The sequence below is a fragment of the Mugil cephalus genome, chromosome 4 (genome assembly GCF_022458985.1).
Source record: "Mugil cephalus isolate CIBA_MC_2020 chromosome 4, CIBA_Mcephalus_1.1, whole genome shotgun sequence".
NCBI classification, from domain to species: domain Eukaryota; kingdom Metazoa; phylum Chordata; class Actinopteri; order Mugiliformes; family Mugilidae; genus Mugil; species Mugil cephalus.
In genome coordinates, this window is record NC_061773.1 from 22308064 (window position 1) to 22331345 (window position 23282).

General features: G+C 42.5%; 1 protein-coding gene across 2 annotated transcripts in view; it reads right to left on the reverse strand.

Annotated features, from left to right (window-relative positions):
• LOC125007015 (MICOS complex subunit mic25a-like) overlaps positions 1-23282 on the reverse strand; it is a 58263-nt gene that overhangs the window by 28832 nt on the left and 6149 nt on the right. Inside the window, exons 5-6 of one of the 2 annotated variants that reach the window (XM_047583567.1) lie at positions 7417-7437; positions 4410-4493 (exon numbers count right to left, since the gene is read on the reverse strand). In XM_047583567.1, the coding sequence (XP_047439523.1) occupies positions 4410-4493; positions 7417-7437 (105 nt within the window). The remainder of the gene's footprint in view (positions 1-4409; positions 4494-7416; positions 7438-23282) is intronic. The other variant, XM_047583569.1, reaches the window with a different exon arrangement.

A 23282-nucleotide genomic window follows, 5' to 3' on the forward strand; every position in this document is an offset into this window, starting at 1 on the left:
GTGGGTCTCCAGAGATTATAAGTATACTTCATCAAAGCATGTACCTTTGGTACAAAAGACAGCTAAAGACCTCAGAACCTCTGCTCAGACGTTTCATTGAGCTACTAAGCACTAACCATTGCCTATAATACCTTAATTTGTCAGTTTTTTTAATTATTATTTTTTTTCTTTTAAAAAAACAAGCCCTGGAATCACAGACATTAAAGACTCAGTTCTTGTTTGAGGGAAGCTTAAACTTGGCTGGCTACGTACTGGCTGGCTCCTTGGGAATATGTGAAAAGAAGTTAACGACATGATAGTGGCTTAGCCTTTAGCCAGGGGTCAAAGGCTCAGGGGGCAGACTCAGCAGAGGAAAGCTGAGCTGAAACTTGAAAGTCTGAGGATGCCTTGTGGGACATCCAGTGCTCGAGCAAAGATAAAAAAAAAAAAAAAAAAAATGACTTCATAGGAGCTTAAACCCATGGGTGGCTCTGATTATGCAGGACATAGAGCAGCAGCAGGGGAAGCAGTGAGTAGATGGTATGAAGGTAAAGTGAACTTGTAGTTACAGCAGGCAGAGACTTAATGAAGGCTCAGGTCCATTAAGTGTTGCAGTACACTTGCACCTGTGCTTCGCTTACAGTGAAATGCTGGCTGCGAGAAAGGTCAATTGGTGTGTACTACCAAAGTACAGACATGAAGGTTGAGGAGGGGTCAGAGAGTGGTTAATAAAGTGCTCCCGATCTAAAATAGCCAAACAAATGAACAGGCCAGGGCATGCACCGCGGAAGTCGCGGATCCCCTGCGACTTAATGGAATGCAATAACAAAAGTGTAATTACTTATAATGCAGCCATTCACAGAAAATAACGCTTTGTAAATCATGTGTGCTTGAAGGATAAATGAGAAGAAATTCATATTTCAAGCTAAAGCATCGCAGCGCACTCATTCAAAGGTACATTAAGAGTGAAACGTCTCTCTGTTTTTATCCAAGAAGATTAACAAAATGGTTATTTGACGGTTATGTGAGAAATAGGGCACTAGAAATTACTAATACAGCTATTATATCTCCGGTCATGCCAATAAAAAAGAAATAAGGGGAAAATGAGGAAAAGGGAAGTGCGATGGCCGTGTTTGGACCGGTAGGTACAGCTTATCCAGCTGACACGTTTCAGGGACCGTCACGCTGTTTTGTGTTCGTGTGTTGCAACATGTTATTTTGTGTGTGCTGACAGAACAGACCCCAAGCAACAGCCCCAGCTCAGCTCTCACGACTCGAGAGAAGTGGTGCCATTATCACTGGCATACACACTCTGAGCTCTTCGCAGTCATTTCCACCCGTGGGGACAAAAACCCAATGTGGAGAGACAGAAAGGGGTTGATAACCCTCAATGGGGAGAACGAGGTTTTGGGGTTGCTGGAAAGGCTCATTGAGGGGATTACCGTGGGTGCACGAGTGCTGTGTTTCTGCATAAGCTCGCATAGATACAGGTGTGTGACTAAATCTTTGTTTGTGTGTGAAGGGTTGTGTTCAGAGGGATCCTCGCATGCACTCTTGTCTGAACACACTCTCCGGGGAGCTGTGGACTCAGATGGGCTGATGTCAGGATTTCAAGGGAGGGGTTGTTTCACGCTGCAGGCTTGGACGAAGGCGGATTAAATTTTTTTTTTTTTTTTTTTGGAAGGAGAAGTTGACAAAGAAGGAAAGAGGGGATTAAAAGGGGTGAATTTTAAACTAAGACTTGTTTACAGAGTCACAGGGTATGTTACCACGGGAAGACAGATATGCTCCACCTGTACACTGCGGAGAGATTAGGGAGTCATCCAAAAATAATTGAGAGAGAGAGAGCGAGAGAAAGAGGGAGGAAAGGATTGGGAAAGAGGAGAATTAGAGGATGTACTGGTATGTTCACAAGGGCGTTGCAGTCTCTATGTGTGCGTACATGTACAATGTGCGTGTGTGTGTGAAGGGGAGTGGAAATTTAAAGTTGTGCAGCGGATTGGGGACTCTTGGACAACTCTGAAACGACAACGTGCACCGAAACCTGTCACATTAACCACACCCACACACACACACACACACACACACACACACACACACACACACACAGAGGCTGTCTCCCCATTTGTGTGTCAGTAGTGGACTCAAACAGCATCCACAGACTTTAGACAAACATGGTTATCGCCATTCATCCCTTAGGCAAACTGGACATTAGAGAGTTTGTGTGCGTTTTCACACAGGTAATCAACCACAAACACACACGCGCACGCGCTTATATACAGGGTCATTGGTCAATTAGAGGAGGCTGCTGGTGAGCCAAAGCAAAATGTTGATTCAAGGGAAGATCACACATCAATTACCAGTGGATTTAGCTTCTAATCTACCTCCTCTTACCTTTGACTTAAATGTTTGGCTCAGATCATCAAAACATCCAAATAAGACTGGATAAAAAATTGCACGTGCGTGGCTGTCTGTTCTGTGCACGCGCCTCTTTCCCAACAAAAACCAATGTAGTCGTTTGGAAAAGCTCCAGCCTATGAGATTCCCAATGGCATAAGAACACGGACTAATATTCAATTAACAATGTCCTTTGTCTGCAAACAGAAACCGTGTCAGTGCGAAATTGTGAAAAGCTTTCTTCGAGACACGATTTAAATCATAGTTTATGTTTCAACCGTTTCGGTTTGCATTTATGTGTGTACATAAGCAGTCTTAGTCTCAATATTCAATATTTAAGTGGTCATTCATTTCAGCCCAGCTGGAAATTTGCAACAGGTATGAGAGAGTGGAAAGGAGGAAAGATAGCAGGGAAATGGAGAGGGGGGGGCATAAAAGGAAGTGTGGATGAATGGAGTGGAAGGAAACGAAGGGGGAAGGTGGACGCCAGCTCAGGACGGACTGTCTGTTTAATGCACAGTCCATATAGCCTCTTTATCTCTCCCTCTCCGACTCCCTCATCCACATGCAGGTCAGCTGCGAGCGAGCGAGGGGAGGGGTGGGAGAAAAGATAGAAAAAGGGACTGCGGCGGCAAGCAGAGAAAGATAGAGCATCCTGCACTCTTCTGCCAATCAGTCGCCTCCGTCAAGCATTGCAGTATGTGCTGCTTGCTGCATGGCGTGCTGGGCTCTTCCATTTAACTTGGCTATGTAAAAGGTTTTTCAGAGGCCTAAAGGAGGCGAGTGCCAGAGACCAGATAAGGTCCCCCGTCTGCCTGATGGGCCCTGCCGCAGGGAGGGAGAGACGGAGGGGAGGGCTGGAGAGGGAGTCGAGTCCCAAAGAGTGTCTAGTGAATATTTGAGGGAGAGCTGTGGGTATAAGAGGTGAAAGCAGAGTATTGGTGAGGGGGGAAAAGGCTGTGAGTGTGTGTGTCTCTACCTGTTACCTTTTCATTTCTTTACTGTGTAAAGAAGTTCACTTCAACATATCCTGGACAAAAGAAAAGAAAATATTTGTGCCATCTCTCCTCTGCTTATGGCCTCCGCAATCTGGTTACTTCCCCTCTGTTCTTTACTTCATCCTGTAGTTTTACTCTCATGCTTCTTGTCCTTCCAGCCTTTTGCACATCCCTGAGAGCCACTTTTCTGCTTCCAAATTACTCTCCAGTGCCAGACTCGCTGCTCACAAAGTCTTTTAACAAATCTGTCCAAGTTAACTTTGTACAACACAAGCAAGCTTTTTCAAGCCAATGTCTCTTACAGGGAGCACAATATCGACAACGCATTAGCGCTCAGGTTAAGGGGACATGGGACATAATTTCTTAAAAGCACCCAACAAGGCACTTTCATTTTGTTCTATTTTGCGAAAAAACCACATGGTTGCTGGTTACAGGACATCGTGATGATAAAAGCACAGCACATTTCAATAGGCTGCGGAAGCTGCCTGTGAAATCTCTCTTGAGTGCTGGTCCATCAACAGCATGTCGTGACTCTCAGCTGCGTGCTGAAACATTCAATTCATTTACATTCACATACTGACACTGGTATGTGGGTTTGACATTTCCAAGATAGGGAAGAGTGTCTTGTATTTCAACAAGAGTTTAATCTCCAAGGAGAGTGAGTAATATGTCACTTTAAGATTTGTTTTGATATTTCTAATGTGTGAAGACATCCTGCAGGCTTTTCAGTGGCAGCTGTTATATGTGTCACAAATTTCACATCACAGCACCTCGCTCACGAAAAAAAAAAAAAAAACTCTCCAAAGAAAGAAGCCATTTAAAAAAAAACATTTAAATTCAGATTGCTTTACGTAAGTTAATGTCACACAGCAAGGGGACAGGTTTTGTGGGCCGTCCTTTGCTGATAAGCAGCTTGGAACGCGGTGATTATAAAGCATTTAACGGACACTTCCACGGAGAAATACTTTCGATGAGCTCTAGTTTTCCTTCACATAGATAAATCTACATGTTTAGATGATGAAAAGTGGCCTTTACCTTTTTCTCCATTATTTCTAATTGCTCTTTGTAGAAATTGGACAGGGTGGCCAGCTCCTTTTCTTTTGCCTCCAGTCTTTTGGCCTGAGAAAAAGAACAAAAGACGACAAAATCATTACAAATATGAGGTATATGAAAAAAAAGAGGCTATAGAAGAACAGCTGTTCATGTAAAATGTATATAAGGTGGTTATTACACTGCAAAAATAAGGGTAATATGGAAATAAGTCAGGCTACTGAAGAGAAAAATAAATAAACAAAATCAATTGGCATTTTTACATTCACATTTATGAAGAGAGAAGTGCTGGTCAATGGATTAAATCAACATACGTGCGTCCTTTCCTAATAAGCATGCAGCACACATTTGCTGTGTGGTACCAACCGATGGTAAAAGCCGAAGAAAAGAAGCCACCTGTTCTATTCAGCGGCAAAAAGACAGGTTTCTGGTAAATATAGCCCAGAAGACAACTCTAAATGCACATCTCACATATGACATCAAAGAGAACGGAAAGTATCAATCAGCTCTACTTCTTATTCAAGCACAACAATAACCACCATGCACGGTTTTTTAAATCACACACTACAGTGTGAATGACTACACTTTGGGGCATACATATGATCACCTAATATAGTTACTATAGCATTACATTTGGAAGAAAGCGCTGATTCCACATTTCACGTGGCCTTTAGGTTTCCCATAGGAGCGACAGGAAGTGTGCAAAAAGTGAAAAAATGCAAAAAAATGAATAAATAAATGAAAACGTCAGATACATTTTTTCACATGCAAACAACAGATTCAACAACACGTACATTTTGGGAAACGATGATATGTATGATTGCACCTTCCTTTAAGTGTGTGGTAATAGCACAAAATTGCATGTTTATCCTTTTCAAAGCAGAGTTTTTCTAGGAACGTATTATGTGTCGCCTCACCCACGCACTATTCTATAGGTGCATCATAATGCCATGAATGTGTAATGACTGATGAAGAGGTATAACAAGCTAAGAAACAACTGCGCTACAAAGTAACACAAAAATGATCGCTATTCACTGGTGGGTCCATGTAATGTAATGAAACTTACAAAACTACTCAGGCGGCATGAGACTCGCGCAGCTGTAGCAGCGGCTGGCATGGCATCGCTGGCGTTAGGATGAGGTGAAAGGCTCTAATAAGCGCGCTGAACCGAGCTTTGACAGGCGGCAAGACGGCGGACAGGCTGTAGGATGACCCCAGAGTTTGGGTCATGGCGTAGCAGCATGCAAGCAGAGGGAGAGAGGAGGAGGCAAACATCAAAAAGTTAAACTGCGAAAACAAGTTGCCAGTTCGGCTCGGAGCTAGAGACAGAACATGCACTTTTAAGGGAAGAATCTGGAGGAGTTAATGCAACTTCTGCAATGAAAACCCTTCAGCGGTTTAATATAAATAGTTTGAAATGGATTAAGGAAAATACATTTTTTTTTGCAAATGAATGAATTAAAATAAATCGTGAATAAAGACAGAGGAGTAAGGAGGAGCTTTAGCAGAGCTGCAGATACAAAGCAACAGTACAAGAATACGTGCGTAAAGCAAAGAAAGGAAGCAGTGTGATGGCATGAAGCACCTGACTGTAAATACTTTGGTGCAGCTGGCTTTCAAGCACACTTCAGTGCCGTGATTCTTCTTCACTGTGCTCAGCATCGCTGAGCATTAGCGATCCGCCTCATTTCAAATCCAGTCACAACATAAATAACTGTCACAACAGAAATGTTCTCCAGGAACACAGAAGAAATCTTTTTTTTTTTTCTTTTTGCATGTACAGATTCACGTCAGCCGACACCAGCTCTATTTTCAGGACCATGCATCCAAACCGGCTGAAATGAACAAACCGGTTTGAACTTCAATGGCATTGAGCTGAACTGTACCGTTGCACAAACAACCTTGGGGGTTAGTTGGGGATTTTGGTCTTTTACACGCATTCGTCAAAGATTTGGTCACGCTGCGAAGAGTGTGCGGCACATCAAAGAGGAACCCTCAACAACAGCTGTAAAATCCGAATTGCGTGTGATGGCAGAATTGCATCACATTATAAATAGATACTTCTATGCGGATGGTTTGCGGGGGAAGGTTGAATTCTTTCTAGCATGCACTCATGTAATCTGTATAGGTCGACATATGTGAGCCTGATTGTCAATTAGCGCTCATGACGGGCACTCATGAACACATATTATTTCTAAGCAATGTGGGTAATGAGTGAAGCTGTGCTACAGCAGCATGAACACGATATGGTGCATGAACACAATGAAAAACTCGCTGCGAATGAGGAAGGAGTGTGTGGTGGAAATAGGGCCTGGATTTATGTAGCACTGGAGGAGAAAGAAAGTGTGTATCATGAAAAGGCACATACACACACACCATACCATGGCATAGTCATGACTGATTACTGCACCCAGTGCATTAGTGCGAGTGATATAGATCAGGTAGAATAACATCTTTCTTGTCTGATTTACTGATCTCCTGTGCTCTTTGCTGATACGGTGGATAGAAGCTCGCAGACACACAGTGATTGACATTACATGTATTGTAGTCCAATCTAATCTTATCCTTACTCCGCAGACGCGAGCATCCCCGAAGAGCACATCTGCAAATTCCTATATTGTGCTCACTGCGGTTTTTCTTTCTACAGAAGCTGTTTGATGCTTAAGGGATGTGTGTGTTTGTGTGTAAAATCACCTCTGCCGGCAGCACAGATGATGTGTAATTTTCTAGCTGAATACCTCCCAAAGTGTTGTTGTGTGGAATGGTGGCGGCAGCACACTCGCAGCCTCGCTTTAACGCACAATGAAAACATGACATTTGAATAGAGCACAGAGAGAGAGAGAGAGAGAGAGAGAGAGAGAGAGAGAGAGAGAGAGAGAGAGAGAGAGAGAGAGAGAGAGAGAGAGAGAGGAAAGGGAGGGAGGGAGGGAGGGAGGGAGGAAGAGCGTGAAAAGTTAAAAAAGCCGGCTCTGGCAATGGTAGTGTTGCTTACCCAGGCATCCAAATCTGCTGGCTAGGAGAGAGAGAAGGAACCGGGGTTAGTGAGACACTAGAGGGTATGGGAAAAGCACAGCAGAGCAGAAAAAAAAAAAAAAAAAAACAAGTATATAATGGTCGTGAAGAAGGGAGGTGGGGCGAGATGAATAAAAGGAAAGGGACAGCCAGAAATTACGCGCGGAACGGGAGAACATGCAGAAAAGAGAAAGCGATAACTGTAGGAGACATGTGAATTGGAAAGAGGAACAAGAGGGAACATAGTTAGAACAACGTGTTACGGAGTAATCAAAGCTGCACCGTGTTAGGCTGAGGATTACTTGTGAGTTATAAAACCCGATTTGCCAGATGTCTGATGTCGTATGGGATGTAATTTTGGCTCCTAACAGTCTCGTAATACATCTAACATTTCCCAGACTGTTTTCTGTGACGAAGTAACATGTAGTTTTCCAAGGTAATGAAGTATAAAAAAAAAAAAAATCTATTCTCTGCTCTCCGCATTGGTGCCACTGGTAGCCACACCCCACACCCATGGCGACCTATATTCCTCATTATTCCTCACTGTCTTGAAAGTGATGAAGCACCTCGATTCTCATTAAGAAAACAGATAAGAAAGAAAAGGAGAAGATGGTATTCATGTTATAAAATTCACTCATTCATTCTCTGTTATCGCTTGTCAAAGTTAGGGCCTGTGCGGTCGCAAGGGGGCTGGAGCCAGCTGTCACTGGGCGAGACAGGTCACGGGCCTATCGCAGGGTCAAGAGACAGAGACTCACGCTCAAAGCTACAGCTGGTTTTAACCTAACGAGCACGTCTTCATGCAGTTTGGCTCATTGGGCGAAGCGCTAGCAGAACCCTCAACTAAAGTTTGCTCGCGTTAATACGGCGTTTTAATCTGAAAGTGTTCCGGTGAAAAGAAAACAGCTTTCTGCAGAGTGTGCGTGATACTTCATGTCGGACGACTGTTCCGTCTTGGTTTTTTGTACTCAAATTTCTGCTGTTCAGTGACTTCCATATTTATCTGCTGGTTCTGCTGCCTGTCAATACCGGATGAACTGCCCATTTGCGTATGTGCGACGGTAACTCTGCTTGGACAAACTGTCTGAAATGCGTTGCCACTGCAAATGGGTTAACTGCGTTAAAATTTTCAATCAGATTAATCATGATGATGGATTAATCTGCATTAACGCAGCCGTAGTAAAAATATAAATGAATAATATTTCTGCAGTCCAACCAAGCCGTTGCATGGCCATTGCAATAGTGGTCGCAGCTGAAAAGCTGAAAATACACAGTTTCAAAGTGTTAAGTTTTAGTCTGCACAATAATATTTAAAAGGCAGTTATGTTACACAGCATGTGTGTATGTTTACTGCCTTTACAACACCTCTCAGTAGGGCTAGCCAGAACTGAGGGCTATCCGCTTATATCTGCATTTATGTGATCATTTACAGACTGGTATAAGTCTTCAGTGTAGCCATAAAATTATATTTGACAACATATACTACATGTCACACTACAGCCAAAGGATTTTAAGACGGACATACTGTGTCTTGCCTCTGCTGCCGAGTGCTCCCAGTCTGGTATTAGACACAGAACAGAAAGGGATAGATTAGAGCAGTAGGTGGCTCTAATGTTGCCATGCCTCATAAAAACAGCATTCAGTTAAATGAGGTGAACTCACAGAGCCAGTTGCTGCAGAATACATGTTTGTGTGTGTGCGTGCGTGCGCGTTGCTTAATCTGTGTAACGGATACAGCCGATGCCATCTGTTTAACCTCCCCGCTCTTCAGTGGCAGCCCCTAAAATGAATCTGTGCCCGAGTGTGTACGAGAGTGTGTGTATATGTGGACCCCAACAGAGCGCTCACAGGAGTGTGGAGGTCCCATTTCCATAGATGACAGACTTTAGGAGAGAGGTGAAGGGGATTGTTGTGATAGAGATACAGATGCAGACAAACACACACACACACACACACACACACACAGGCTGTTTGCTGCAGTCCATGGGCCGGTGCAGAGAATAGCATTTCAGGTACATCCACTCATTGTTTTTGTGGCTGTGAGTTCCCTGATGACCAGTCTGGATCAACTGAGCTAGCAAAAGCTGAGCCAGGATAGTGTTCCTATTAGACCGAAGCTCATTCCCCAGGATTTTTTATTTATTTATTTATTTTTTTTCACCTAGATTAGGCTACTTCATGTAGTGTGAAAGTAACACAAAGTTTACTGGGCCGCCCCAGAAGACAGAAATCGCAAATAAACTTCTGTGTGGGTAGATTACGCTACAGGTTACTATGACAACCACACACAACCAATGCCTGTAAAAATGACTATTGAGACATAATTTAACAGTAGCCAGTAGACGCACCGAGGTTCACATCAACAATTTAACAGCCAACAACCAAGCTCACTTCAAAGCCCAAGGTATATACGCCGGCTTTATTCCTATTAGGATTCAGAAAGAGTCAGAAAGGAACCACAGTTTGAACTAAAGCTCTCTTTATTTTTTATTTTTTTACACAACTATTTTTACTCCAAACAGGCATAACATTATGCTATTTCTGATACTGTGCAGGTCTCCATTGTGCCTCCAAAGTAGTTGTCAACAGAAAGTAGTTAGTGGGGGTCTTTTTGTCATATTGGTTGGAAGGTTCCTCTGTGGATCTTCCCATAGATACTTGATCAGTTTGGAATCTAGTAAATTTGAAGACCAGGTCAACAGCTTGTACTGTTCCTAAACTGTTTTTGTGTGTGTGTCTGTGTCAGGCTGCATCCTGCATCCATCAAGGAGTGTTGTTGCCATGGGATGGGGGCCCCTGGTATATGCCTAAGAACATTGCATTGTCACAAGGCGACCAATGTTATTTACTTGTTGTGGCCCGTTCGGTGTATGCCGCTTTTCACTGTCTGAACATGTGTACCATACTGAAACAATATTGCATTTTGAGATAAATTAAATTAAATTTTATGACAACAAATTGGAGTTCCACAGATTCAATTCATGCCATCCAGAGCTAGAAACATCTTACATCAACTTTACAGGCGAGAGCCTTTACAGGTGAGTTTATCAGCAAAGTGAAACGTATGATGTCCTTTATATACAACTACACCTGTTCAATGGATCTCAATACGTGTGATTATCTATGCTTAGTTGAATTATGTTTGCTGGGTGTAGCACGAGGGTCACCAGATGCACCAGCTTGGCAACGCTTCATGCTTGATTTAGACTTGCAATTTCAACGGTCTGGCAACATGGTGCGAGGGTCTATGTCTCTGTGGGAGCAGCAAACAGAAAAACAGAGGCAGAGACACTTCACTAAGACTGTGTGTGTGTGTGTGTGTGTGTGTGTGTGTGTGTGTGTGTGTGTGTGTGTGTGTTGTGTGTGTGTGTGTGTGTGTTAGTGTGTGCGTGCATGTACGCATGCATGACAGGATGAGACCTTTTGGTCTCCAATACCACCTCACATGGTGAGAAACGCTTCCTTGAAAATCAATTATGTAAATACTGAATTATGCAAATGGCACATTTGAATAAATCTATGTGTTTGGGGAGAAAAGATTTTGGTGTGGTTTTATACTTGGAATCAGGAGAGGAAAGAGAGAGAGAGAGAGGGAGAGAGATGAGGAAAGCGGGCTAAAATGAGGATTAGGCTGGAGAATGTCACTGGCAGACAGTTTGCACAATTTAACTCCTGATTTGGCTTTTTAATTAGGGAGAAAGAGGTGGAGAGAAAGGGAGAAAGACACAAATACAGGCAGAGAGCAGAGAATAAGAGCTAAATCACTGAGAGCGTTCTTCCTGTCACATCTCACTGGGAACGAGTACAGTGAGAACATGTGTGGCAGCGTTAAAATCATTTGGTACAACTTTTTTTCCCTTCCTAACTCTTAATTGGTCAGTGCCAATGCTTGGTTAAATGTTGCATTGGTTATTCAATGTTGCATTGGTCCCCCGCTAACATTAGCAGATGCCTTTTCATGAGTGTGAATTGCAGCAGCACATTTATTGTATTTTAGGACAGACAAGAGCCAATAATGTATATTAAAAAATTCTTCGTTGTCCAGTTTTGAGTCTAAAGAAAAGTCAGAGTGTCACTTCATTAATTAGTGATTCATTAATAATCATCCTATGACTCACAAACTCAAGGCCATTTGTATTTGTATTATCTATCAGAATTGGCCCCCATGTATTTTGCATGTGCACCATTATACTACAAATACCAGACTTCCCTCAATATAACGGTGGGGAAACACTGTATATGGTAGAGAATATATTTTTCCCCCCTTCAGTACTGCACAAAGTGACCTACACAATATCACAGCACTCTTTCTAACTTCTGCTTGAAGTTGTTAATGCTTTCATCTCGACACACTGCCGTCAGTTTTTCGTTATCGTTTGCCAATGCAACACCTACCGGCAAACGGAGGCTTTTGAGGGAGCCTGCGTCAGAGTCGGAGGGTTATTAACACAGCCACTCCAAATGCACAACCCCATGTCGGGAGAACAGAGCACATACATATGCATGAATCATCACACTAACACCTGTGGGCGACGTGCACACCTTCACACACTCGCAAGAGAAGCCCCACAAACACAAAATACGCATGCGCACGCGGTACAGTAGAGATACCAATGGCATGAATTGGTTAGTCTAGCTGTTTGCTCATTAAATGTGTGTTTTAGTCACATAGCCGAGGGAGGTTAAATGAATTAACACTTCATAATCGCCTGCTTTGCCACCCCAGACTGTCACAGAGACAGATAGCAGAGAGAGAGAGAGGAGAGAGAGAGAGAGAGGGGATGCAGAAAGAGTGATGTCATCTGAGTAAGAGACACAGGCTTTGATGGAGAGGAGATCGAAAGACGGGGTAGCACAGTGATGAGAAACAGTTCCCATAGGAATCTTCTGTCTTCTCTATTCGCTTGCAACACAAGTAGCTCAACAAATATTTTAGACATTTTCTTTGATAGGTTCAACACACAGTGAAACAAAGTCTGTAGAATCTGTGAAATCTGTTTCAGTAGATGATAACGTTTACCGGCAAATACAAGATTGTAAATTTACCGGGCATCTCTGGGAATGCAAAGTTTTATCAGGTGTGCATTGGTGTTTGTCTTGTTGACTGCCATTAGATGGCGATCAAAGGCGATATGGCTGATACATATTTGTTTCAACAACATTGCACTGGCTCAATTTTGCATTGGTTGTTCAGTGTTGGACTGGTCCTCTGCTAACGTTAGCGGATGCCTTTTCAGATGAGTGTGAATTGTAGTAGTACATTTGTTGTATTTTAGAACCGGCATGTCACGGTAGAAAGGGCTTCATCTTAAGTGACAGGTCTTCAACAGGGGGTCCTTGACCCCTTGGGCATCCGTGGAGGTACTGCAGGGTGGTCTGTCCCACAATGGGGAAACTGCGGAAAACAAACCCGTGGTTATCAGCACCAAGCTCTAACCAGCTGCGCTAACTTTGAAGACCCCTGTCTTAAGTGATGTATTTCCACACACACACTTGATGAACCACTGCTGGTTTCCTGCAACGACCCACTGGGCTGCTCACCTGTCTTCTAGGAGACGTCCATGTTGTTATTGTCGACTTCCTGCTCAGTGTCATGGCAGAGCAGTGAGTTCGACTAATCAGCCCCTATAGGGCCGTGTACATCTCTGAAGTTCTACCTTGGTAAAGATGAGATGCAGTGATGCCAGTAATATAATGTTACCACTTTTTTTAGTAACCCGCAGTCTAACGTTTTACTATTTCCAAACCAGTTATTACATTAAAGTTACTTATCCAAGTCACTCTGCCTTACTATTTTCCCATTTTCCTGAATAAAAGGATATATATTTGATTTCTTTTTTACGTCTCGAGGGGTGACATATGTGACTACATGAGGATGACACACAACAATGGAGAGAGGAGCGAGATGAGCGTTAACGAGCTGGAAATACCGCTACTATTTTTTGAGTTTGAGTCAGCTAAATACAACAATATTATATAATATAATATATATAGTGCATTTTAATTAATATGAAAATGCACTTTTGGCAAAACCGGCTGTCATTCTTAGCAGGAGATGCTGCTGAATGTAATGAGTAAAGTAACTTGCAATCTTAGTTACTTTTAAAATCAAGTAATCAATAAAGTAACTCAATTAAAAGGAGAAATCAGTAGTCGGATTACTTTTTCTGTGGCAACATTGATGAGATGCGAGTGTGAAAAAAAAAATTGTTCAAAAATAATCTTAAAGGAGGCTGTGGCACACGGCAGTGACATAACGCCGCAGTCTTTATTTTCAATAACAGACTCACAATTTGCCTAATGGATGAGAAATCTTGGTAATTCAGAAACCTTTGACTCCTGCTTTGATTGTTGCGACATGAATCATTCTGCTCTCCTATGAAGGCAATCATCCTGGAAACATTACTTTTCCTCAGGATAATAAGTCTTGTCCAGCTGTCTCGTTGCATCACAACTGCTCTCTGACGGGAGAGGTATTCCACTCCTACACATTTGTCCTTTGAACCGCCAGGATTTGTGCGAGGCGCTAGCTCACTGCTGTGCACCGATCAAAATCTCCTCATCCGGCGGTGTGCACGCTGCTCGTCAGCAATTACCGCTGCTCGAGACGATGGGGAAGTGCTGTACGTGTGTGAGCGCGCGTGTGTGTGTGAGCGTGCACAAAGGGCTTAGCTGCTTTAACATGCAGAAAAGATGTCAAGTCTGTGATTACGCCAGCTGATAACAAGTGGTTTATCCGCGTGTGAATGTGTCTGAGTGGCTGTTGTATTTTATACTCAGTCGGTTTATATGAGAATTAAATTCGGCGTTTACATCCGCGCGTGCGTATGTGCTCCTTCACAGTGCGTCACACCCGCAGACTCAGGAGCCGACACCACGGCAATTTGTACACCTCTCTCGCTCACTGACAAACCTCAACTTGTTTTTCAGTTAATTATTTTTTTATTGATCTATTTGTTCTCCCCTCTCACTCATTCTCTTTTCATCCTCCTCTTTCTGTCTGTTGCTAACAAGCAGGGCTTACTATCTAGTCAGCCGGTAGTCACAATGAAACATCTGAATCTATTACTATTCTACTCTCCTGTCTCATCTCTGGCCAATGCTGCCGTGTTCTCTTCTGCCTGAGCCACTGCCTACCGTCATACATTGGCGACAAAGACTTGAAAGCCCTCTCCCACGTCAAGAGAGAAAGACGATGTTGGTAGATTTGAAGATTTTTTTTTTTTTACTTGGGGTTTATACTTGCAACCACATACAACCTCAAAGAATGAGAACCTTGGGCCTGGTTCATAGTCAACGCGATGATGCGACGTTAGATGAGCGACGCACGTCCACTAATAGTGTAAACCAGGGGTGTCAAACATAAGGCCCGGGGGCCAAAACCGGCCCGCCAGAGGGTCCAATCTGGCCCGTGGAATTACACTGAAGATATTACCTGACAATTTTTGACAAAATAAGAAATTTCATAATTGTTCATTACTTGTAGCTGTACTTTTTTGCACTAAAGAAAAGGGAAACATTTGAAGTTGTCATTATTTACCAGGTAATAAGCTATTGGGCAAGTGGCCCGGCCCCCTTGAGGTTAAATTGGGCTGTATGTGGCCCCTGAACTAAAATTAGTTTGACACCCCTGGTGTAAACAGTGGACGCAAGACGTAAGGGACATAAGCAAAATCCAATACAGTGCTCACACACCAGGGGGCAGCAACAGGGCCGTTTATTGAGATATTATTATCCCTTAAGCTTTGAGGTTGCAAAAATATATAAAAAAAAATCTCCTAAATATGAGCTCACTATTTTATTGCGACTCATCTTTATTTATTTATAAATAAGTGAGAGATAAGTTTGACTTCCACCTACTCGCCGCCTTGCTGTTTATGTGCCCTACAGAATTTAACGCATTCTCTGCGTCAATCTCGTAAGAGAGTAGGGATGTGAAGTGGACGCACCCGTACAAGCTCGCATAGTTTCTCTGCCTCTCACGTTATGCTTCCAACAGTCTTCTTCTTTTGTGTAATAAAAGCTCATTACATGCATTAGCGCCTCCCTCGGTGACGGATTGTATTACCTGCGTCGCGTATTGAAAAATCTGGCTGCACATTTTTTTAATGCATCGGTGCATCATGGCGACCAATGCGTAGCTCGCGTCAACTATGACCCAGGCCTTAGTCTTGTTGCAGCGCCATTTGTGTCTATCTGCTCAAAAACGTTGCCCTATTATTTGACGGAAACCAGCAGAGCCCCCTCTTTCACGGCAGACGTGCACACCGAAGGGAAAGAACAGGTGTAATAATGATGGCTCGGTTCCATTAAGGGCTCTACACCTGTGCTTAAGTGTCTGCTGTGAAAAAGCTCTGCATGTGCTTATTTGAGACGTAAATTGTCATCTTGGTTAAAATGAAAAATGAAACGTGATTAAAATACCACTGAACTAACACATCTGGCACTGGAACGCAGACACTAAAGCAAACTGATGGGACCGGAATTGACAGAATAACGTAGCCACAGGCTGGTTCACTGCTGACGGAAACTGAAGATGAATATTTTCTAAGAATGCCAGCACAGTATGTGAACTCTGAGATAAAGGGAACACTCAATTAAAACGTTAAAAAAAAAAAAAATCAATAAGCGCGAGAGAAACAGAAGCTAAAACAACAATTCAGCGACCTGAATTAGAACCAGTGATCAGACGTTTTTTTTAAGGCGGCAGAGGCGAGCTTGCTGCTTAGCGAGAACATCTTGTAACCGAAAGGCCACATATTCAGCGCAAAGCACAACATTTGCACCCTTGTCAAGTGTCATTTTTCAGCGTTTCTACCCAGCAGCTGGGCAATGCTGTTAACATGTGTGGCATCAACTGCTGTGGTCTGAGTGTTTGTCATCTCAGGTCTGACTCTAATGAATGCTGGGCTTTTCACCCTGGTTTTCATCATCTTTCTTTTGGACAGTGTCAAATGCTTCACTCTGAGTTATCACTCACACAAGCGCACGCGCACAAATACGCGCGCGCGCACACACAAAGGCAGATACAAAAAAAAAGATGAGAGACGGAAGAGGAGGAATAAATGGTGGAAGAACATGTTGCCCAGAAGCACATGTTGCTGTGCAGAGCAAGCATTCATCCTGCCTTTAAAGGGCCCGGCGAGCCAAACCTGCTTCAACAGTGCCATCTAGTGGCACTTTGGGTTCCAAATAACAGTGAATTGTGTATCAATAATAAATGCAACCACTAGTAATATGTGACAAAGTGTCCTGTGTTTCCGACGACAAACAGCCCCATAAATAAAAGGCCTCAAACGCTGAAGATATCGTACTTAAAGCTTAATTTTCCTGTTAACACAGCCCGACAGTGACATATAAAATGGAAGAGCTACCAGCTCTGCTCCTTAAATATATATTTAACAGTCTGCCGAGGGTGTTAAAGGAAGGAGGAGGTGCAAGAGGGACATCAGGAGTGACCAAATGGGTGCATCGCCTCTTCTCACACATTTCAGCTCAAATTGCAAAGCCAATTAAAAAAAAAAAGAAAAAAAAAGAGAAAAAAAATCTCAAGATTATCATTATTTATTGTTAAAGGAGGGTTCTGATATATTTTTGCAAAAAGCGTGTCACAGCCTACAGTCGCACAGCTTTAATCGAGGCACACTCTTTTATGTAAAATATTAGGAAAGCATGACGCACTTGAAGGCAGAGTCAACTCGACCTTCCTGTCGAGTTTGTCGGAGTGAAGGGTGTGAATAGGCTATAAAGAATGAAGGCAGCATGAAGGCAGAGAAGTAAACCCTTTTTCACAGCACAATTGGCATGAAAATTGCCTCCAGAGTTAATAAACTCCTGAATGGAGTGGATTAGAAATAAGACGACAGAATCAGAGACATTCATAATCTATACATGTAATACTAACATGCAATAATACAATAGAAACTCTCAGTAGGACTGTATGAATAACTGCGTTTCTGCAAAAGTAGACAAATTTGCAGTTGTGGCTCATGTAATTTGTCCTGTTTGCTTTCTGTTATGCTCGTACGTGCGGTAGCTGTGTTATTGTAATGTTTACTGTTTCTTATTTTATTTTATTTCATTTTTTCTTCCTCTCTGGGACAGCAGATAAAAACAGCTTTTAACATACGAGACTACAAACATTCACCCGTGACCCACGCGCAGGTAGTCTATTCTTCACACCCTCCCTCTCACCGGGTTTCTGAAATTTGATAGTTTGAAGCAGATGCTTGTTATAGCCTGCATGCGTGTGAGAGATTCTCAGCAGTGGATACCTGTGCATACTAATTACATTTTATGTGCAGGAGGAATGACACCTCTGAGGTGGAGAGAACAGGCAGGGGGAAAGAAAAAAAACAAACACAGGAGGTGCTAATGAAAGGCAGGAGAGGAGAAGAGACTAGGTGTTAATGTAACTTGTCATCTCTTCTGTGTCTTCACTCAAGGTGCAACAGTTAAATATAGGATCAGAATAAAACAGGACGACGCGCCGTATAAGCCAATATGTATACACCCAAAAATCTATTCTAAACCTTCCACTTATCAGAGGAACCATTATTGGCTGATTTAACATGTGAACACGACATGTGACTTTCTTTCTTTCTGAAACGAAAATATTATTCAGAGAGTTCTTCCCAGTTTTGTTGCAGAAGTTTCCAGAAATGTGAGTCACTCCTAGCGTTCACTCTTCTGTCCAGTTCATCACAAACCAGCTCCATGGGGTTAAAGTCTGGAGACTGGGCCGCGGTTTTCAGGCTTTCCATCGTGTTTTTATCCTGAGGTAGTTCTGGTAGAACTTGGACTAAAGTTTGGGGTCATTATCTCGCTGTAGGACGAAGCCCTGACCAACTATACCAGAGGATACTGTTCTAAAACTTTTGACCGGTAGTGTATATATAACACAAATGATTCAACAGCAGCGTCTGCACATTGTCACTAGTTAAAGTTAAAATGAGGTGGTCTGCTATGGTGTTGAGGGTGTGCGTGTGACGTCACAGCAAGTCTCCGTGGTTACGGCCACTGAGTGGCAAAAAGTGACAGTTTAACATACAGATTAGCTGTAATAGCAGATCTGAAAAGTAGTCAGAGGTATATTTGTACAGATATCTCCTACTCGCGAAGAAAAGTGAATGGATCGCTGCATTATGAAGAAACAAATTGAATCCAGGCACAGAAACCTGGTGTTGTGGTTCACATTTAGTGTCAGGTAATATTAATTTATGCTGTAGTTTTTGATGAATTCATACCTTAAGTTTCTTCTTAAGTTACTGTCAGATACGTTTGTGGATGTTAATATTTTGGCGTAGTTACAGCCAACAGTAACTATTTCGGTTCCAACAATAAATAGTAATAAAACAATAAAGGGAGTATTTGCAATAACTCCTCGTCATCCTTTTAACATCCACGTTGACGCTACATTATTGTGTGGCTAACGTCACTTCTCTCTTAGCATTAGCATCTTTTATTTAGCTACATTTATCATAACTGAAATAACCTAAAACTAACTTGATGTCAGTGCTATTTACCCTGATTTCAGCAGCACTCTCTGAAAACACAAAGCTTCTCAACATAAGTGAGCTAGCAATTAAAATGGCCCCACATGACCAATAACCGTGAAACACAAAGAGCAGCCCTCCATCTCAACAGCACCTCTGAGAGAGAAAAGATACATTTTGGCACCGGTGGGCACCGCCAGGCCGGGCCGGGCCATTAATGGCCAACAGTTGGCTCCAGTCACACCCCTGAATGACTGAGAACGTACTCAGTTCTGGCTGGTTTAGTTTAGTGAATCAGAGCACGATAAGAGAGAAGGAAGAAAGGAAAATAAGCTAACAACAAAGTCAGGGAGGCACACACAGAATTTCTCGTTTTTATCTTCATCTCATGTGATAATTCCCGAACGAGAATATTTCCATGATGGCGCGGCCATCTGGAATGAAGATACTGTAGACAACTAAACAGCATGATTCATCAGCTCTGTCCAATGTTTCTAGCTTTTCTAAATTCCTGGTTTGCAAAGAGACAAATAAAAACTTCCACCACCTGCTGGCAGTTATTTCCTCTTATGCAGGGATGTCCTAATTGGCCGTTGGCTTTCGTAGACGTGCAATCAAGTGCAACTTTTGATCGACATACACTCACTTGCCACTTCATTAGGTACACCTGTTCAATTGCCTGTTAACACAAATAGCTAATCAGCCAATCACATGGCTGAAATTCAATGCATTTAGGGCATGTAGAGGTGATCAAGACAACTTGTGGGGGATATTTTCTTAGTACAAACTGAGCATGGTTTAAATGCCACAGCCTACCTGAGTATTGTTGCTGACCATGTCCATCCCTTTATGACCACAGTGGACCATCTACTGACGGCTACTTCCAGCAGGATAATGCACCATGTCACAAAGCTCATATCATCTCAAACTGGTTCCTTGAATGTGACAATGAGTTCACTGTACTCCAAGTCACCAGATCTTAATCCAATAGAGCAGCTCTGGAATGTACTGGAACGGAAGATTTGCTTCGCAGATGTGCAGCCGACAAATCTGCAGCAACTGCGTGATGCCATCGTGTCAATATGGACTAAAATCTCTGAGCACCTTGTTGAAAGTATGCCACGAAGAATTAAGGCAGTTCTGAAGGCAAAAGAGGGTCCAACCTTTTACTAGCAAGGTGTACCTAATAAAGTGGCCGGTGAGTGTATATTCCTTATATGTAGATGGAATTAACAGGTTAAAATATACCCCAATGCAAAAAAAAAAAACTTTTAAACATGACAACATAGCATTGACTGAACTGTGAATGAACCTTGCGAGCAGACACATCTAAACAACACACACACACACACACACAGACATTCCTCTGATGCAAATGGACAGAGCCAGTTTAACACACACACATGCATTATGCAATGACAGATGCAGGGGCAGATAAACACACACACACACGCAGGCCCAGAGTTGGCGGTCGGTGCTGAGGCAGGGGTAAATGGCTACTGTGAGCGTTTGTGACAGGCAGCCTGAGGCAGCAGCGCGGGGAGCAGCTCAGCTCCTCGACAGGTATTGCCTTCTCGCCTCCTCCGCTTCCTCTTTCTCACCCCCACGGTCGCACACAGTCGGCACGCTGGCGAGCCAGGAGCGCACGTTGGGAAATAAACCGGGAAGGGGTGATCGCTTTATATACAGTGTGTTTGTGTATTATAACCGTCCGCGTGTGTGATTTCTCCTGAGAGAATTGAAGCGGCTCCCGAACTATTCAAAGTGGGGCGGAAAGGTAAACAAGGGAGCCGGGGAAGTGTGTAATCTAAGCCTCCAGCTGTGTTGTTGCCCGTGGATGCAAGGTCGATGGAAAACGCTCGCAAGACGGGGAAGCCCCCCTGCTGAGCGTTTGTTACCGGAGGAGTTTTTAACTTTTATTCACGGGTTCTTTGAATCTCCTCAAAAGGCGAAAGCAGTACAACAACAATGTGATAATCTGATTTTAGGTTAATTAAGCATGAGCCACATTTTAGGGCAGAAATCAAGCTGTAAATTAATGAACGTGTTGAGAGCCAGAGGTGAGACGGAGAAAGACGGACAGGTGAGAATAGACAGGCAAGCGTCTCTCCGAACTGCTCACGCTCTCATTTCTATCATCACCCAGAAGAAGCACAGGGTTCCTACACATTTGAAATTTCAAAATTTCAGACGCTAATTGTTCTGAATATATATGGAGCTATGTCACCAAATAATAGATTATAGCTAGTTAATGTAACTCATACAGATAAGTTAAGGATAAATTCATGATTTTTCTGAAAAGTGGCACATGAACATCTGAACAACCGGATGTTAAAAAGGACTTAGGCTCACTGAGATTCTTAAACATCAACTCAAATACTTTTTAACAAGTAACTAAATTAAGTCAAATACAAAAATAAATTAATAAATCATAAATTAAACAAATAGCAGACATTAAGAAAGGCTCGCTCAGGAAGTGTGTGGTCATCAGCTGTTTATGTGCTCTTAGCCTACCGTGTGCTCTCACACAAACATTTTAGTTAAAAAAAAAAACATCAATCCATTATTCAACATTTTTTTCCATACACTAGTTTTCATTTTCCATACTTTTCCAGACCTGGGAATTTATAAAATCAAATTACTTGCCTAGGCGCCCTGGAAGCAAATAAAATATACTCGAAATAACTCTCCCCTCATTTATACAAACAGATTAAATTCTACTTTGCACCCGTAGCCGGTGTAAACACACACACACACTGACACGCTGTATTGACTTGTCATGACAGAAAAAGTAGAAAACAAGGCTTTGAGGGAAGAGTGTTCAGTTTCTCATTGCGAGGCAACATTATTAAATGCTTGGAGCCCGTATCAGTGTATGCTAAGCCAGCAGCTTCATTCAGTATTCATTACAGCCGGCTGGCACACGGAAAAGACACTGCCGGACGAATCAATTGGAGAGGAGAAAGACAGAGAGAGGGAAGGGTGGTAGGAAATCCACATTGTTTAGTTTTATCAAAGCAAAGCGAGTGAAGGCAGCACGGAGAGAACAGCTCCCTAACGATAAGCAACAGATCATCGCTCATCACTATACAGGCCACTAACAGAACAAAGTCCCTCTCCAAGGTTAACACACACACACACACGTATAGAAAATAAACTAATATGCAGGCACACACAAACGGGAATGTGCTTTTGTGACACAGTCATTTTCTAATTTTCCGTGAAAATGTTTGATTACTACGTACAGAACAGTTGATTTACTCATTATCTTTATGACCAGGTAAAACTCAAAACCTCTTTTTCAAGAGTGACCTGGCCAAGACACAGCACAGAAAACAGAGCACAAATAAAATACAAGACACACGCTACAGAAAAAACAAGAGTGGGATGACATGATTACAGAAGGCAATTGGATTACAAGATCCAATTGAACGTATTTCTCTGTCTTTTATAATTGTCTTGAATTCCCCCAGAGATACAAGTCGTGTCAATTTCAAGTCCTTCTGCACATCATTCCAGGTGGACGGGGCCAGAAAATTTAAAAGCCTTTTTTTGCCCTTTATCAGTTCTGACTCTCGGGATCTGCATCTCTATGATGCCTGAGAAAGCAGAAATGTCACAGAGTCTACATGAAGACGACACAGTCACACTGTGCTTTAAAAGCCAGACTACGGCTGAAAGCCAGGGGGATTCAGACTATTTAGTGTTGCAGAAAGGAAGGTGTTTTCTGCTATGGATGTTGCTCTAATAAAGTACATATACTGAAACGCCACCATCACATTCATGTCTTCAGTGAGACTTGAAGGCTCGACACAATTGCTGTAACAACCTACAAAACTAAGAATCTTGAACAACTGAAATAAAGTTCATTCACTTTTCTTTCCTGTTGGACTACTCATGGACAATGAAATGCACTACTATAAGGTTAGACTGAGCAGTGTTGATGATCTGTTTGTACGTAAATATGTTTTGCCATCATGACTGACCTCTGTCTGCAGAAGAGACACAGGAGTTACACATGATATTAGCCTCAGTGTAGAAGTGACATTTACAGTCTGAACAGCAGAGGGTGCTGTTTGTCACAAGTCGAAGGCTATTTATCAATCTTGCCAAAAAATACAACCTGTATGTGATCAAAGGTGTCATTGAGTTCAGATCATTGCCTCATTGGTCTGTTTGATAAAATTTGGTGTATATATATATATATATTTATATATATATAAGAAGTATGATTTTTATATGACATAAATGCATTCAACAACGGTCCTTTAAGTGAAGAACTCAACCTGTCAGAGGTAAATAAATGACATAAATTGATAAGAAAGCAGTGAATTATGTCTAAGATAAACAT